At 40.1% G+C, this 16,064-nt stretch overlaps 1 protein-coding gene across 1 annotated transcript in view; it reads right to left on the minus strand.

Moving 5' to 3' along the window:
• The window catches only part of LOC147684255 (putative cation-transporting ATPase 13A4), a 291,659-nt gene that overhangs the window by 96,551 nt on the left and 179,044 nt on the right, over nt 1–16,064 (minus strand). Inside the window, exon 16 of the mRNA XM_086942617.1 lies at nt 11,615–11,771. Coding sequence (XP_086798743.1) covers nt 11,615–11,771 — 157 coding nt within the window. The remainder of the gene's footprint in view (nt 1–11,614; nt 11,772–16,064) is intronic.

The following is a 16,064-nucleotide window of genomic DNA, read 5'->3' on the forward strand; positions in this document are numbered from 1 at the left end:
AACAAAAAAAGGCACAAATAATGTCACATGCTTTTTCTATCACTATTCTTAGGAAATGGATTTTAAAAGTAGAATAAAAGAATTAGCTAACTCATCCACAAAATGGTCAGTGAAGGAGGAAGCATGGAAATTAAAGACAAAATAGCCACCACACACACACACAGACCCTCACTGGCACTGCAAACCAATGGTCCCTGCATTGCCAGAAAAAAAGAAGATATATATAGAATATATGCCACATGGCTATCACAGACACACACTCATAGTCAAAATGGCCACCACTGTATGGCCAGCAAATAAGAAGACATGAAGAACCAAGAATATGGATGCCCTATCCTGCCGAAAGTAGTCTCCCTCTCAAAAAAACTCTTGTATCATTGCAGTGAAAAGACTGTGCATAAATACATTAATTAACTAAAAGGTGTTTGGGGCCACACATGGAATGGCCCTTTACCCACCACAAATAAATGCACAATGACAGAAAATAAAAATAAAATAAGCTTTGGAAAATCTCCAACCACAAGCATTAATTACTCCTCCAATATATAATTAAAAGTTGCAGATACAATTAAAACACAATATCAACAATGCCACAATTACACAAAATCACAACAAATGGTGGGAGTGCAGGAAGAAAGTAGCTGAGAATGTGTCTGACTGCATGGGCCTAGAATCCAGGACACCCCTGACCTTAGCACTAACATTCACATGCATACACAAAATAACTCATATTTAGATTTAATACAAAGCCTTCAAGACATCACTATAATGATTACAAAACAAATAGTTCTGCAACTGTGATAACGTTACAAATATATTAATATATACATCCAAGACCTACAGCAGGGCAAACTAGGCCTCTAATAGTAAAATAATGACACAGTAAAATTATTAACAAATCAGTACACACATCTGAACAAAACCCATGGAAATGGTGTATTATAATACCAGGACTCCACAATCCAAAACATGTGTAAACATTAACATTTAAAGAAACACTTAATCCAACAAGGACTCCTATTTCTTATTCCGGACCATCCAACAAAAAGCAAACCAACATTAGTGGTACCTCTCCTCCAAACATCAAACTATTTGCAAAGTAATGCATTGAACTTGCTTGGTTTTTATTAAAAGATAACAATTCCAAGGGCATGGGTTCAACAGAGATTGCAGACAAAAAGACAGTGATGCTTTCCCTCCAAAATGTAAATATAAACTGACCAGAGGCAGAGGAAGAACAAAGCAGAGAGAGGAGTCTCCGGAACAGGAAGAGGAAGTTGTGACTGTATGTATAGCCTTTCAGTCTCTACACCACTTTCTTCTTGTTAAGCTAAAAAAAAGAAAAATGTGTTTTAAACACAAAAGATTACCTGAATGGTACATTCAGGTAAATTTTCAACTCAAAAACATATTTTCGAGTTGATTTTCCAGTTTCTTGCAGTAAAACAATTAAAAGAGCTGTCATCACTTTAGGGATTGTAGTTTCATACTCAAAAATATACACAAACAGTCCACTAAAGTAAAAAATCAATGTGAAATGTTTGTTGATTGTCCATGTTAAGGAAATGCAGCAACACGCTGGGAAGATATATCTCATCTTCGTGCCACTTAAATTTTTTCCCTAAACCGGACTTTTGTTATTCGAAATGGAGTAATCTTGACAACTAAGCGTAAATTTTGTTCTGCCAAATTACCAAAATGATGCTGATTATTTACAAATGAAGCATGAAACTGTGTCATGGTTTTATGATACAAGCACTTTTCCAATTGAAATTAGAAGTGCTATATATTTTTATGGGGTTGTGATTACATCTTTAAATGTAAATATTATAAATGTGGGATTTGAAATGGCACATTTAAAATCCTAGACACTTACTATGAGGATAAAGGAGTTTAGAGACTTTTCTGTCTTTTGACCTGAAGAAGCGGTGATTATTTTGCCTCGACATGTGTTGGCTGTTCTGTTATGATTGAAGACTGCCAGAAAGTGCACCTTTTAGTGTGGTAATTTTCAACTTTTTTGAATGGACGCTGCAATTTTTTTAACTTTATACACTGAGACACTGCAGTCGAGACCCCGGTGCATGTGCTCTGACCTCTAAAACATGGCTAATTAGCTAACATCTATTGATTTATTTAATTTACCTATAAGGCCATTGTATATAACACAGAAAATACACCTACACCACAAAAAGTTTCACCTGTGGAATGCAGCACTCATACGAGTCATTCACCAGTGTGAAAAGTAAAGCAATTCTTCAGGCCTACCATTGTAGACTGACAGCTGCAGTATGAACCTTCAGCCTGACTTATGACAGTGGAAAAACCTTCTTTTTAAATATCAATAAGCTACCCCTAAGTCGGATTTGTAGTCCACAAAGCATGGTTCATAGTCTTTTATAAATGGGACATGCAGAACCTTATTATCACCATGTCCCTGCAATGACAAGTCTCCAAAAACTCTTTTCACTGTAGAAGGTTCTTCCTGTCCTATTAAAAAAAAAAAAATTTGAGTATGCATTTAAATACAAATCATGGTATCCCGGGTTTGGGAACAAATTGAACAATTAATCATCCTGTCAGGAAATATAGAATTAGCAGCGTTACATTTCCCAACCCATGCCACATCAGGAAGAACCAAATCATTGTCAAACCCTGTCTGGTGAATCTTTGGTTTGACATTATATAGGTGATTAGACATTTCAAGATGGCCGCTGCCTTGATTGCGGTTCTCTGTCATCATTTGAACACATTAGCAGTCTAGTGGTTGAGTGGAGTGCGCACGATATTAACTGCGCACTTCAACGAGGATTCGTTAGAGAAAACATCTAGAAAACGTTTCTCCGCATTCCGTGAGGAGCAGGAGCTAACGGTTTTCACAAAGTTTCCTAGTTTCAGAGTAGGAGTGTTCCGCATCATAGTTAGTGACAGGATATATTGGAGAAGTTATTTAACTTGTTGTCTGAGACTATTTCTTCACAGAAGTATCGAGAAAGTTGCAGAGACTAGCTGTATCTCAGCAAAGGCTTTCAGCGCAATTCGACAACAACGTTGGTGAAAGACTTATCCTCAAGGCTAAAGGGTTCATAGAACTTCAAGCTTCTTACGCAGCATATTGGGAGCCTGTCAAGCAGCTTCCAAGTAAGACCTTTCCACGTATGCAACTAAAACTTTAGCTGTTCGCTGCTAACTCTTACAAGCGTATAGTTAGTCAGCTGTTTCCTCCTTGCGCTTTTCCTAACCTTTCCCTCTCCTTGTCACTTCCTGGTTCCTTTTTGTGGGCATCTTGCATGAGGATTAAAACGCTGGCGAAAGACTGTGACATTGAAGAGTAACTCATCAGTTGAGAAGGAGAAAGGCAAATATTGCATTAACGCTGTTCCATTGGGAATAGAAGATACTAATCAGGATAGTTGTATTCAGTCTAGCGATAGAAAGTGTATCCTTTCTTTGACCAATTCTCTCTCTCTCTTGCAGATAGTTAGAACCATTCTCATGGAACATTAGTGACACAATAACCAAACTAAGAGAGGGGCTCATACTCTGACAACCACTGGTAGGAAGAAGTCAGTTTAGAGTATTATTGTCATAGTCCAATTATTGTGAACAGTGTGGTGTTTATGCATTTATTTCCCTTCTGTCTATTAGGCGCCCACTGACTAATCAGGAGAATCAGCATAGAAGATTCCTGGAGGAGAGTCAATGAGTGGTGGCTGTTGACGGAGTGTCTCTCTCTCAATCCCATTCCCCTTTTCCCCCCTGTTGGTGATGCTCCTCCATAGTAGAGCGGCTCCACCGGTGGGCGGGCATAGGGATCCACGTCTGTTCTGCTTCTGCGAAGACTACGAGGTTCTGTCACATCCTCTCTATTTAATATTTAATAAAAAACGAATTCAATGGTAAATTCAGGTTTTTAACAAATATTTAGTAAAAGTACATTTAAGAAAGTTAATTTCTCTTGCCTATTGCTCTGGGAGGCCAATCTAATCATTGACCTTAATGAGGTTTGAAAACAGATTTTTATTGTGCTGTTTAGGGAATTCTGAAACCTTTACACATTTTCTTTAAGTTTGGGCTGTATGCTTTGTGTAATACCTACTAAGTGTTGGGCTCAGGTTTAAATCATGAAAATCTTTGACAAGACCTACCAAGTTAGTAAGTTTATTACTTGTGATGGAATACCATCCACCACAATTCATAATTCATTTTCCTACAAAGGCCATTAGAGCCATTGCACAATGAAAATGATTATACCAATAAGCTGCATTGGGTGCTGGACAATAAGCATTGTAGCCCAAATCTATAAATGATATTTTTAACTCATGAACAGTGATACAGGTTGGATTGTCTATAAAATAATGATGAATTGATAAATGTGTTTCAATGTTTCATTCTTTAAAATATATATATTTTAAAATAATTCACGATTAAACATATATTTTAAATATCACTATTGTTGAGTCACTGAATTACAAAGTATAAAATGAACTGTGTTTTACTACTCCCCACCAAATAATAATGCCCATTTGGGCACAAAACTATAGTAATTGATAATGGTTTGACTGTGAAAGCCTTTCCGGTCTGGTGGGTTTGAGTATTGCATGGCCACTGGTACACAGTAATTCATTAAAGGTTATTCTCCGAGTATTATCTGCATAGGAGTATGGAGAGATCCTGGAAGAATGATGAGTTCAGGAAGAGAGATAATATACAACTTTAAACAGTGTTTTGAAAGAGCACAGCCCTGAGAAAAACCACAGGATGTCAGGTTAAAAGGAGACAGATAACCCTCGGCAGCTTTGCTGGGATCAGTCACAAAAAGAAGCAACCAACAGTTTTGTATGTTTCCCTGCACGCCTGCAGTCTGAAAATCATTTATAAGAAATGATGTGCTCAAAAGTGTCCAAAGCAGCAGACAAATCTAATAAAATCAGAGCAGCCATGTAGAGATTATCAAAGAGTAGTAGAGTTCCCTCTTCAGTGCTGCGATTGGGTCAGACGACTGCTTGAGCATCAATTAGGATTTCATTAGATTCTAAGAAGTGGCAGAGCAGCCTAACTGTGTGACTTTAGTATTTAACCCTATTTCAGAAAGGTCTCTTTCCACCCTAGAGAGCTACGTAAAATCATTACTTACCTCAGCTCATAGATGGTAGATTACAAAGGGCATAACATTCAGGGTGTGATGGAGGAATGTTATTTACCAATGAAGTCAAAGCTAAACTAGATATGAAACTGAATATGAAACAAGTGTGGTAAAATATAGTGTGTTGGCACAACCATCAAACTCTGACTTTGTCACCTGAACATTATGACTTTTGAGAACAGATGCAATTTTTGCACAACTGATCCACAAGCACAGAATTTGCCAGGAAAGTAGCTTCTGTTCACTGAAGGGTGAGGTATGCAGAATGAGGGCAATGATTGCTCCAAATCTGCTTCTGCGAATGGGAAACCCATCAAGCTGGTAGTTGTATGTGGATGGAAACAACACTGCCTTGTCTTTTGGCATCTTGCCCTATACGGAGAACAAATAGGATACCAATGCATGGCCTTTGAATGCTGACATGTAGGATCAATGAGTGGAGTCAATGAGATAGAAGCATCTCTAATTCTAAACTGGTATTAGTAAATTTGCTTCTCAGCATGTCTTCTCCACAAGGTTCCATGACACATGGTCCCCAGAGACATCCTGAATGAAGAGCTCTTTCTTTGCTTGGAACCCCATTCCAGGGTGTGCAGAATGTGTCTGCTTGGTCCATATGCTGCTTCTAGTGTTTTGAAAGTATCACCCCACCTTGGTAAATTGCAGTTTAAGCACATTCATATATGTGACTATAAATGGCCTTTGCCGACCTGTCTAGTAGTTCAGGTTATCAAGGAAGGGGTACACAAGTTCTAGAGTGACGCTGACTAGTATTGGTTATCTTGGGGCATATCATCAAGTAGCAGTAATAATTATTGCTGGCCGCGTCTAACGTGCACATTACTAACGCCATTTATCGCCGGATTCTATCGCCCGGTTAGCGCACTATTACCAACGCGCATCTCCGAGGCGATAGAAATCCCAGCAATAGCGGCGGAAAGAGGCAATATCGCAGTAATTCCAGCGATATAAACCCTGTTAGAGAAAACATTTTAGATAGGGAGATGTGGACTCAGCATGACAATCCACCATCCAATGATAGATATGGCTAAGTAGGAAAAATAGCAGGCGTAAGAAACCGGCAATATACCAGCTAGCGCTACTTTTAATGTCGCTAGGCATCTTAGCGATTTACTAGAGGGTAGCTGTGTTAGCGATCATTGTCGCTGACTTACAGGCGAGAACACCTACCTTGCATCTCATTAGCGATGCGAGGCGAGGCGCAAAGGAAATGGGCGCTAAGGCATGGATTCACACGTTAGCGTGTCCATGCTGATAGGGCGTTACAATTATCGCTGCTTTTCGCCCGAAATGGACGCAAAAGCGGCGATAATTGTTTTACGCCGCCTTGATGATACGCCCCCTTGTGAGGGCAATACCCAAATGCCCATAACTGTGAAATATATTTAGGCAAGGTAGAGTAAGCAATTCCCAATAATAGTAATAATCATACACATGTGGTTTGATATTCTTGTAAAATAGTGGTCAGAGATGTTGTACTAATCATCACATATGTTTGTTTTAACACAGTTAAAGCTTTTTAATTGCGAGGTAGCATAGAACTTAGGCCAGCAAACATGTGTTTCACCCCTCAATGGCACTTTTGACTAAACTGCAGGGATTGAATGGATCGCTACTAATTGATAATTCTTTCAAAAGTATTTTGAAGCTCACTTCAATATTATGCAAGCACGAATATCTACTATCTAAAGATACGATTAGGACCACTAGGACAGACTAAAATGACTTACCTACATTCCATGTGAGACTGATCATAATGCTATTGTTCATTTACAAGCCATCTTAAACTTGAAAATGTCCCAGGTCTGCATGCCATTGAGGAGCAAAACCTATTGGCTGGCCTAAGCTCTCTGCTACATTAAAATTAAATAGAGGCTTTCTTTTATTTTCAACCGAATTAATGTGACATTTAGTACATAATCTCTGTCCTCTATTTTACTCAAGGAATATCAAACCACATGTTTACTATTATGATTGAGAATTGCTTACTCTACCTTACTTGAGTACACTATCTATTAGTTCAGTTGAATAGTAACTCCTATGTAGAGCTCTAGGGAATGATCTCTTTATCCATGCCTGTGATGAGAAACTCTGGCATGGTGTGTCCAGAATCTGCCCTCTTTTTAATGTAAAAAGAATAGATGATGGATGGAATGCAGAATTAATCAAACATTCACCCCCAGTCACAGATCTGGTTTAATGTGAGCTGTACTCTATGTTTTAACTCAGACTACTAGGTTTTAATCTTTCCTGATCTGTATATATTGCTATCCTGCAAGACTACCATAGCTGGGGACCAATGAAGTGCTGACTGCAAGTCTCCAAGGTGTTTTGGGACCATTCAGAGCAGGTGTGTCCAGGAGCCCCAGGTCATGCCATAAATTCAGGATGTCAATTTAACACAAACATATTCCCATTAAATCATAAAAGAATCATTCGATTGGGTAGGGTTCTCCTAATGTAGCCCCATAAAACCATATTGCTAGTATCTTTACTGGATCATAGAACTTCAAGGTGACTTGCAATACCCTCATCATGAACACTTGGGAGTATCGCATTCCTTATATTAGATGATTTGTCAACTACTTCTAGGAAGACAATACATGGGAAACTTTAATCAACCAAAAAAGGAAGAGCTATTGGCTATATCCCTAAATCCTAAAGTACCCAATCCTTTATAGTGGGCTCTTTCAGTGGCGGAAAGATGCACTCAACTAGGATAAAGCCCTTGCAGAAGCAAATTCACTGTACAATGGAGTGGTGCATTTACCACATTACCAAGAAAATCAAACATGTCGATGTCTTAAAATTTAAAATTCAAGATAAGTAGGTGAGATTTATGTATTAAATGTTCAAGCTGTATAGCACATATTCCCTATTCATGCTTTGTTACATAGAAAATTCTGCTTATATGGAGAAACAAGTAGTCAGCCAACACGGTTTTCACCCTTTGATGGTTGGCGGACCTAGGGCTTTTTCAAGGCTGAAATTTAAACATAGACATCAAAGAAAACACAGCAAGAAGCACAGCACTAGAAAAAAAACACTAAAAGAAAACTAACTTCTTTCTGCTATGCATCAAATCTGAGAAAGGTATTAGTGAATACACTAAATGGAACACTTCACATGTGCAAAGGAAATCCTCTAAAAAGTGTCACACACATGCCGAAATCTGTGAAGATTTGAGGAAAGTGAGGGGGAGCTAGTAACTAGTGGGTTGTGAGTAAAGAGTCTGATTGGACGACAAAGACTCTTTGCCATCTGAAATCTTTAGGTTTTCATTTGAGACAGCTGAAGCTACCTAGAAAGACTTATAATTGTTCCAAAAAAACCATACATAGAATACAAAAAGAGGGACACTTTTGGTCAGTGGGCTTCTTCCATTAGCCTGCTAAATTGTCATAGCTTTAACTCACCACAACACACAGCATGAGACAGTGGGTCAGGCATTTTAAAATATTAGTTCCCTTCACATTTAGTGATTGTTTAAGCTCATTTTTAGCATCAACTTAAAAATAGCTCCTTTCATGTAGTGGCAAGGCTGAATCAAAGAGTATTTTATTTAATTCATCTTTTATATCAACTTTAAATAAAGGCTATTTATTATACTTACATGCCAGGTACCCAGATTTATGTTATTTATTTTCCATCAACTTTGTATAGTTGTCCTTATAAAGTGTTTAAGTAACACACTCACATACACAAAGATCTACACAACACAGGACCAGAATACCTGAACAGCCACATATACTTTCACCAACCTATCACACACCTTCGCTCTGATCATTCTCACTCGCACACATGCCCCGCATCCATAAAAGCAAACATGGAGGTCGCTCATTCTCCTACATCACACCCAAGATTCGGAACAACCTCCCTCAACACATCGAACCCTCCTCCTCACTATTTGAGTTCCGCAAGAAGCTGAAGACCTGGCTCTTTGTGAAAGCACATTGGGGACCACAAACTTGCACACCTGCCCAAGGGCCTGGATACCCTCCTTGGTGATTAGTGAGCTATATAAATAAATATAACATACCATAGTGCACTGGAGCTTTGCAGCTCTCTGTGATTTGAGTACTTGTGCAGGTAGGAATGCGTTCTTGTCTCCTTTATTACTACTAATAATAATAGTAATAAAATGCATGACACAGCTAAACGACTTGTTCTTTAAAAACACATCACTGCATTGGTGATTCTTTTAACCCTCACATTTTTATTGATAGCATACATGGACCACATTCAGGTGGTAGCATATTTTCTTTAATTTCTTTTTTAATTTCTTTGGCATATGCTTGAAATTTGTATTTGTATTTCTATGCAGTATTTATAAAGCGCAACTATCACCCAACGGGTATCTTGGCGATATAATAGGTGAATCATCAATAAGTGGAAGGCAACGGAAGTGGGTTTGACAGGGGGTCCTCAGCGCTGTCAGGTTCTGGGGAACAGCCATGTTTTGACCTTTTTCCTAAACTGCAGGAGGTCATAAAACTGTCTAATTTCCACAGGAAGGTTATTCCAGAGTTTGGAAGCAGCTGAGCTAAACACCCTACCTCCTGATTAAACTCTTCGTATTTTGGGGGCTCTCACCAGACAAGCAGTGGAAGAGCAAAGGCATCTTGTTGGAATATACCAAGCAAAGCTCTCCTGAAGGGGCTTGGGTCCAAAACCGTGAAGAGCCTTGAAAACCAGGAAGAGAGACTTGAACTGAACTCTCTGCCTTATTGGTAGTCATTGAAGCTGGGCAAGGGCCAAAGAGCCTGTTGAGTGACGTGGTTTCATCAGTGCCAATTTGTCCGCCAAGGTTTGGACTCTTTGAAGACGTTCAATCAAACATTTTGGGGCCTCCAATAGTAAGGTGTTGCAATAATCAAACCTACTGAAGAAGATACTTCCAAAGATCAGCCCTCTGGCCGTCCTTGGCAACAGTGGGAGGATCATCCTGAAAGCTCTGATCAGGGAAAAACAGTTCCCCACCAACCTGTTTACATGTGTTTCCAGAGATAAGTTAGCATCAAGCATAACTCCCAGATTACGCACTGCTGTGGCCGGGACCAGAGAAGAAGTAGTTGGAGCAGGCCAAAAATTGTCAGGAAATTGGGGGGGGGGGGGGGGGGGACTTTCCCCACAGCACAGTATAAAACGTCAGTCTTGTCTGAATTAAATTGAAGTGAGTTGGCTCTTAGCCAGTGTGCAGTGTCCTGCATGCGTTCATGAAATGTCGCCAGGGAGATGGAATGATTTCCCTCGAGGGAGAAGAAATGCTGAGTGTTGTTGACATAGTTCAACAATTTCACACCATGCGCCTTTATGATTTCAATCAAGGGTCTCATATAGATGTTAAAGAGAATAGGGCTTATCGACGATCCCTGAGGAACGCCATGATGGATATTGGAAAACTTACATTGATACAGTGGGAGAGAGATCGCCTGACATCTGCCGGATAAATTGGAGCGGAACCATTCTAGAGCCGTTCCTGACACCACAACCTCTTCCAGCCTGATAAGCAGAATGTCATGGTTGACCGTGTCAAAAGCGGCAGAGAGCTCAAGCAAAATAAGAATGCCAGATTGTCCCCTGTCTGCCCGCAATCGAAGATCGTCTAACACAGTGACCAGAGCAGTCTCAATTCCATGGCCAGTTCGAAAACCAAACTGAGCATCATCCAGCCTGGAGTTAGACTCCAGGAATTGAGACAGGGTTTTGCTGACCAGTCGTTCAATGATTTTAATCGGAAAAGTCAACAGAGAAATCGGTCTATAATTACAGCACAGTCGGGTCGCGTGTCACTTTTTTCAAGAGTGGAGTAACCACAGCCCGTTTCCAACAGGCTGGTACTAGTCCAGAAGTTAAAGAGCTATTGCAGATCTGACGCAGAATGGGAAAAGCTCAGACCCAATTCTCTCCAGATCTTGTGCGGGAGAGGGTCTAGAGGGTAGCCCAATGACACACCCAAGGCAATTCTGTTAAAAATCTCCACCGAAATAAGAAATAAATAATAACTAACCGCTAGACCAGCTTGCCCAGAACGGACCTATTGTTTTTGCCAATGCATGTTATAACTAAATTGTGTTTTGGGTACATAAGGCAATATTTTGACAAAATTGGTATCTTTCCTCAATACTATTTTTACATCAAACTCTTTTTAATGGCTTGCTATTTATAATTCTGTTCAAATACTGTATAGATACAGGAGAGGTTTTGCAGGAAGAAGGAGCATATTTCATTTTCAATATTTCTCCCCATTTCTGTGGTTACATAATATAAGAAAAAAATATTCCCCAATATGTGTAATAAGAATATTGCAAGTGAAGTTGGAATTCCATAACTTTGTAGCGGTGTCACCTGGCGCCCTCATGAGTATGTCTAGAGAAGGGACCAGAGACCCTACAAGGTTTCCTAATGTTGTAAATGCTCAGTGGCGACTTGTTTTTCTCTGAATACCTGTCTCGGGTCGGCAGAAGCTGATCACCTTCTCGGGTGCTCCTTTCATGAAGGCCAGACACTGGTCGCCCCCAACCATCTGTGTGACAACCGACATCCTCTGTAGGCCCGAGGAAAATGGGAACTGGTGCACGATGGCGAGGCCTTCAACAGGAACCTAAGGATGAAGCAGCATGTAAAGTCAGCATGATGTTAAACACTTAGATAAGTATAAGCATTTCTTTTAGTTTAGAGGTCTTAGGTTTTTGTAAGCACTATATGGAGGTATCATCTATGATATGGCCAGTGTGCAGTCTGGCTCGACTGATTTAGCGCTTGGAGTCTTGGCACAACCAACTATTAGTATTGGAAGACACCCAGGGACTCTCACATGTGATGGGAAGGCAAAACCAGCCCTGGACCTCACAAGAACAGAGCTTGGAGTTAAATTTGGTGTAGTACTATGAATTGTACATCCTTGTTTTATAAAATGTCTGCTTGTTGTCTGATTTCTGTGGAACTTATGTTCTTATGTTCTTATCTAAGTGTTTAACATCAAGAACGTATGTTCTTATCAACTTGCATATTGCTAAAAAGAAAGAAAATTCCTAATGAACTTTTTTTTATTTAGTAAGCTTCATTGTATTGTTCAATGTACAACACATTACATTTTTGCTTTTGAATATTAATTTTGTGCTAATTTTATTTTAGTTCAAATTGTGGTTGTCATATATGTCTGAATGCTCCTTTTCATGCATCATGCTGTTTTCTTACTTTCTTCCTAGTATCAATTGTCTAATAACCTCAATCATTTGTGGCACTGGACGTTTTATACGCCCAACTGTATTTATTGTAAAAATATTAAACTTTCATCTTATTACATCTTTTTTTCAAAATCATTACCTATTTCGTATAAGACCTTGTTTCGCTGTCACTATCCACAATTTTAGGTTCTCTACTTGTATATTTCTCTTCTAGTAGATCACTGTTATTTTTGTTTTTTTCCTTACAAATTGCTTTGACTTTGGGATCACATACATGTGTTGTTTAGTATGTTTAAATCCAGATAACTTGAATCTCACCCTTGTCAACTATTGCTTCTAGGGATACCTTCAAAAACAACACTAAAGGTTTTCTATTTTGTTCATGCCATGCCCAGCTGAGGACACAGACCTAGGCATGCTTCTATGCTACACAGGTTCATAGTATTTGTTCAGTTCAGCATTTGCACCTCTTTCTAGGGAGTAGCCTCTATGTTTCCCTGAGCTCTTCCTGCTTCTTGTCACCTTTGTAAACATCAAATAAGCCATGAAGAGAGCACAGAGTGACTACCAGGAGGCACTTCCAGAACCCTATTCTCAAACCAGGTGATAATAGGCTAGTTTAAGTTATGACTTTCTCATAGAGTCCAACCAAGGGAAGAAGATTCATACCAAACAAAAAGAAATCTGAAATGCAACTGGTAAACAGCAGCATCGACCTCCGTTCTTGTTTCAGAGAGGATGCAACGTCAGGTTGGGCGTAACCGGTATAATTCTCTTAAGCATAATTACTCGTATTTAACACAAAATTTCTCTGAAGTATGCAAACTGTATTCCAACAGTTAGCGCTACTTTCTTATTGCATCCTCTCATTCGAACTGGGCCAGAGGATGCATCTTGCACTTAGAAGATAGCGCTATATGCTACAGGACAAGAGGAGCATAGCAACACCTTGCTCTCTCCAAGGACTATTTACAATGAAATGGCGCAGCTCTGCAGTGCAGCAGATTTTTCTGCACCCCGCTGCATCATTTAAAGAAAACGCAGGGATGCACCGTATTTACAAGAATGTAGCTGCCTAGTGCCAACACAGACACCTTTGTGCCATAGTGGAAGGGTGCCTGACCTGCACGGGTGATTGTTTATGAGCAGGATGGACACCTTCCTGCACATAAACAATCTTCAAAGGTGATTTGCTCTTTCTATGTGCGCTGCAGACTGCCGCACACATAGAAAGAGAAACAACGAGGAGAAATAAAAGTATTTCTCCTCGTTGTCCCAATCGAACGCCTGCTTTTGCATGATGTTATTTTTTGGTGCTGCCTCAGATTTACAGTTCTTTCTAAATCCAGGGCAGCATCAAAAAGCAATGGTGCAGGGCATTGAGTCACTGGCACGTCTGAAAAAGTGACGCTCCGGTGACGCAATCCCCTGGCAAAGATGCCTCTTAGTTTGTTGTTCCTGAGCTCCTGCAGCAGGAGTTTTACCCCAAATTACTCCTAATTCTCAAGCTAGTGTAATCATATCATTTTGGTAATTCTGCATCCAAAGAGTAATACAAAATTGCTGAAATTATTCTGGTTACTCCATCCTAATTCAAATGTCTCCCAGGCATATTGCCAGCACTCTATGGGGCCTCCCCCAGTGTCAGGCCGCTATCCCTGTGGCAGGTGCAGTGTCTGTCACTTCACCACTGCTACTAAAACCATAGATCTAGGCATTGATGAACCATGGGTGACCAGGAAACACGCTAACTGCACCAAAGAAATGATCTGCCTGTAATTTTCCTTAAATTTGCCTCGCTGCGCTCCGCTCCTTCCCTGAAAGTTTCGGGGGGATTCGTAAAGCGGGGGCCGAGAAAAAAGGGGGGTCCCAAAACGTGTTTTCCCCATGTTAATTTCCATAGGGACATTCTGACAAGGCTACAGCCCGAACGGCTGAATGGAATTACACCAGATTTGGCAAAATGGTAGGAACTGGCATGCAGCAGTGCCTTTTGTATGTTTGGTGTAAATCCCTCCAGTAGTTCTTGAGAAAATTGAATTTGTAATTTTTCAAATAGCATTTTCTATGGGACCTTCAGACACGGCTACAGCCCGAACGGCTGAACGGAATTACACCAAATTTGGCTAAATGGTAGGGACAGGTATGCAGTAGTGCCTTTTCTATATTTGGTGAAAATCCCTCCAGTAGTTGTTGAGAAAATGAATTTGAGCAAATTATATATCTATATGCGCTCAACATTCTATTGGGAATAACTTTGGCGATGAATGAGGAATCTGTGTGCAATTTTCCAGAATTTTGGCCAGCTCTGCCCCGCTCCTTCCCTGAAAGTTTCGGGGGGATTCGTCAAGTAGGGGCCGAAAGGGGGTCCCAAAACTTGTTTTCCCCATTTTAATTACCATAGGGACCTTTAGACACGGCTACAGCCCGAACGGCTGAATGAAATTACACCAAACTTGGCAAAATGGTAGGGCCTGGTATGCAGATGTGCCTTTGCTATGTTTGGTGAAAATCCATCCAGTAGTTCTTGTAAAAATTTAATTTGAAATTTTTCAAATGGCATTTTCTATGGGACCTTTAGACACGGCTACAGCCCGAACTGCTGAACGTAATTACACCAAACTTGGCAAAATGGTAGGGACAAGTATGCAGTAGGGTCTTTTCTATATTTGGTGAAAATCCTCCAGGAGTTGTTGAGAAAATTGAATTTGATCAAATTATATATCTATATGCGCTCAGCGTACGCACACCGCACGCAAATTTCTGATTGGCTGGCAGTCGACTGTCAACATTCCAAACTGTCCAAACCAGGAAGTGTTGGCCACCATCTTGTTTTTCAGGAGAACTGAGGCACAAGAGAGCCCAAAGCAAGAGTGGAAAACACTAAAAGGGGGCAGGGTAGAGACCCCCCAACCCTCTAGCCCTTCTGAGGGGGTCCCAAAAGGACCCCCAGGGGCAAAAAAACCAAAAAACAAAAACCAAAATCGCGGGGTACACGCACCGTACGCGTAGGGTACGCGTACCGTGGGGGTACCCCGCGATTTAAAAAAATAATAATTTTTTTTTGCACTTGGTGGTCCTTCTGGGACCCCCTGAGAAGGGCTAGGGGGTCAGGGGGTCTCAACCCTGCCCCCTTTTCGCGTTTTCCACTCTTGTTTTGTGCTCTCTTGTGCCTCACTTCTCCTGAGAAACAAGATGGCTGCTCAGGTGGTCCCAGAAGGATAATAACATATATAAACGTTATCCGCTAATAGAATTAGTATTTACAAAACCTTTGAAATTTATTGAAAAAAAATATAGGTTTCACGCCTGATATAGTTAGGAATTAGCATTTAAAAAAACCTTTCAAATTCACTGAAAAAACCATAGGTTTCAAGCCTTATATAGTTAGGAATTAGCATTTAAAAAACCCTGCAAATTCACTTAAAAAAACATAGGTTTCAGGAATTATATAATTAGGAATTAGCATTTAAAAAACCTTGCAAATTCATTTAAAATAACATAGGTTTCAGGCCTTATATAGTTAGGAATTAGCATTTTAAAAACCTTGCAAATTCACTTAAAAACCATAATTTTCAGGCCTTATATAGTTAGGAATTAGCATTTAAAAAACCATTGAAGAGGAGGAGCCAAGATGGCAGCGGAGACGGACGTGTAGTCTCCCGGCTCCCCGAGCCTTTGTTTCCCCGCAGCATTATCCTGTCCCT

The sequence above is a fragment of the Lissotriton vulgaris genome, chromosome 11, assembly GCF_964263255.1.
Source record: "Lissotriton vulgaris chromosome 11, aLisVul1.2, whole genome shotgun sequence".
NCBI lineage: Eukaryota > Metazoa > Chordata > Amphibia > Caudata > Salamandridae > Lissotriton > Lissotriton vulgaris.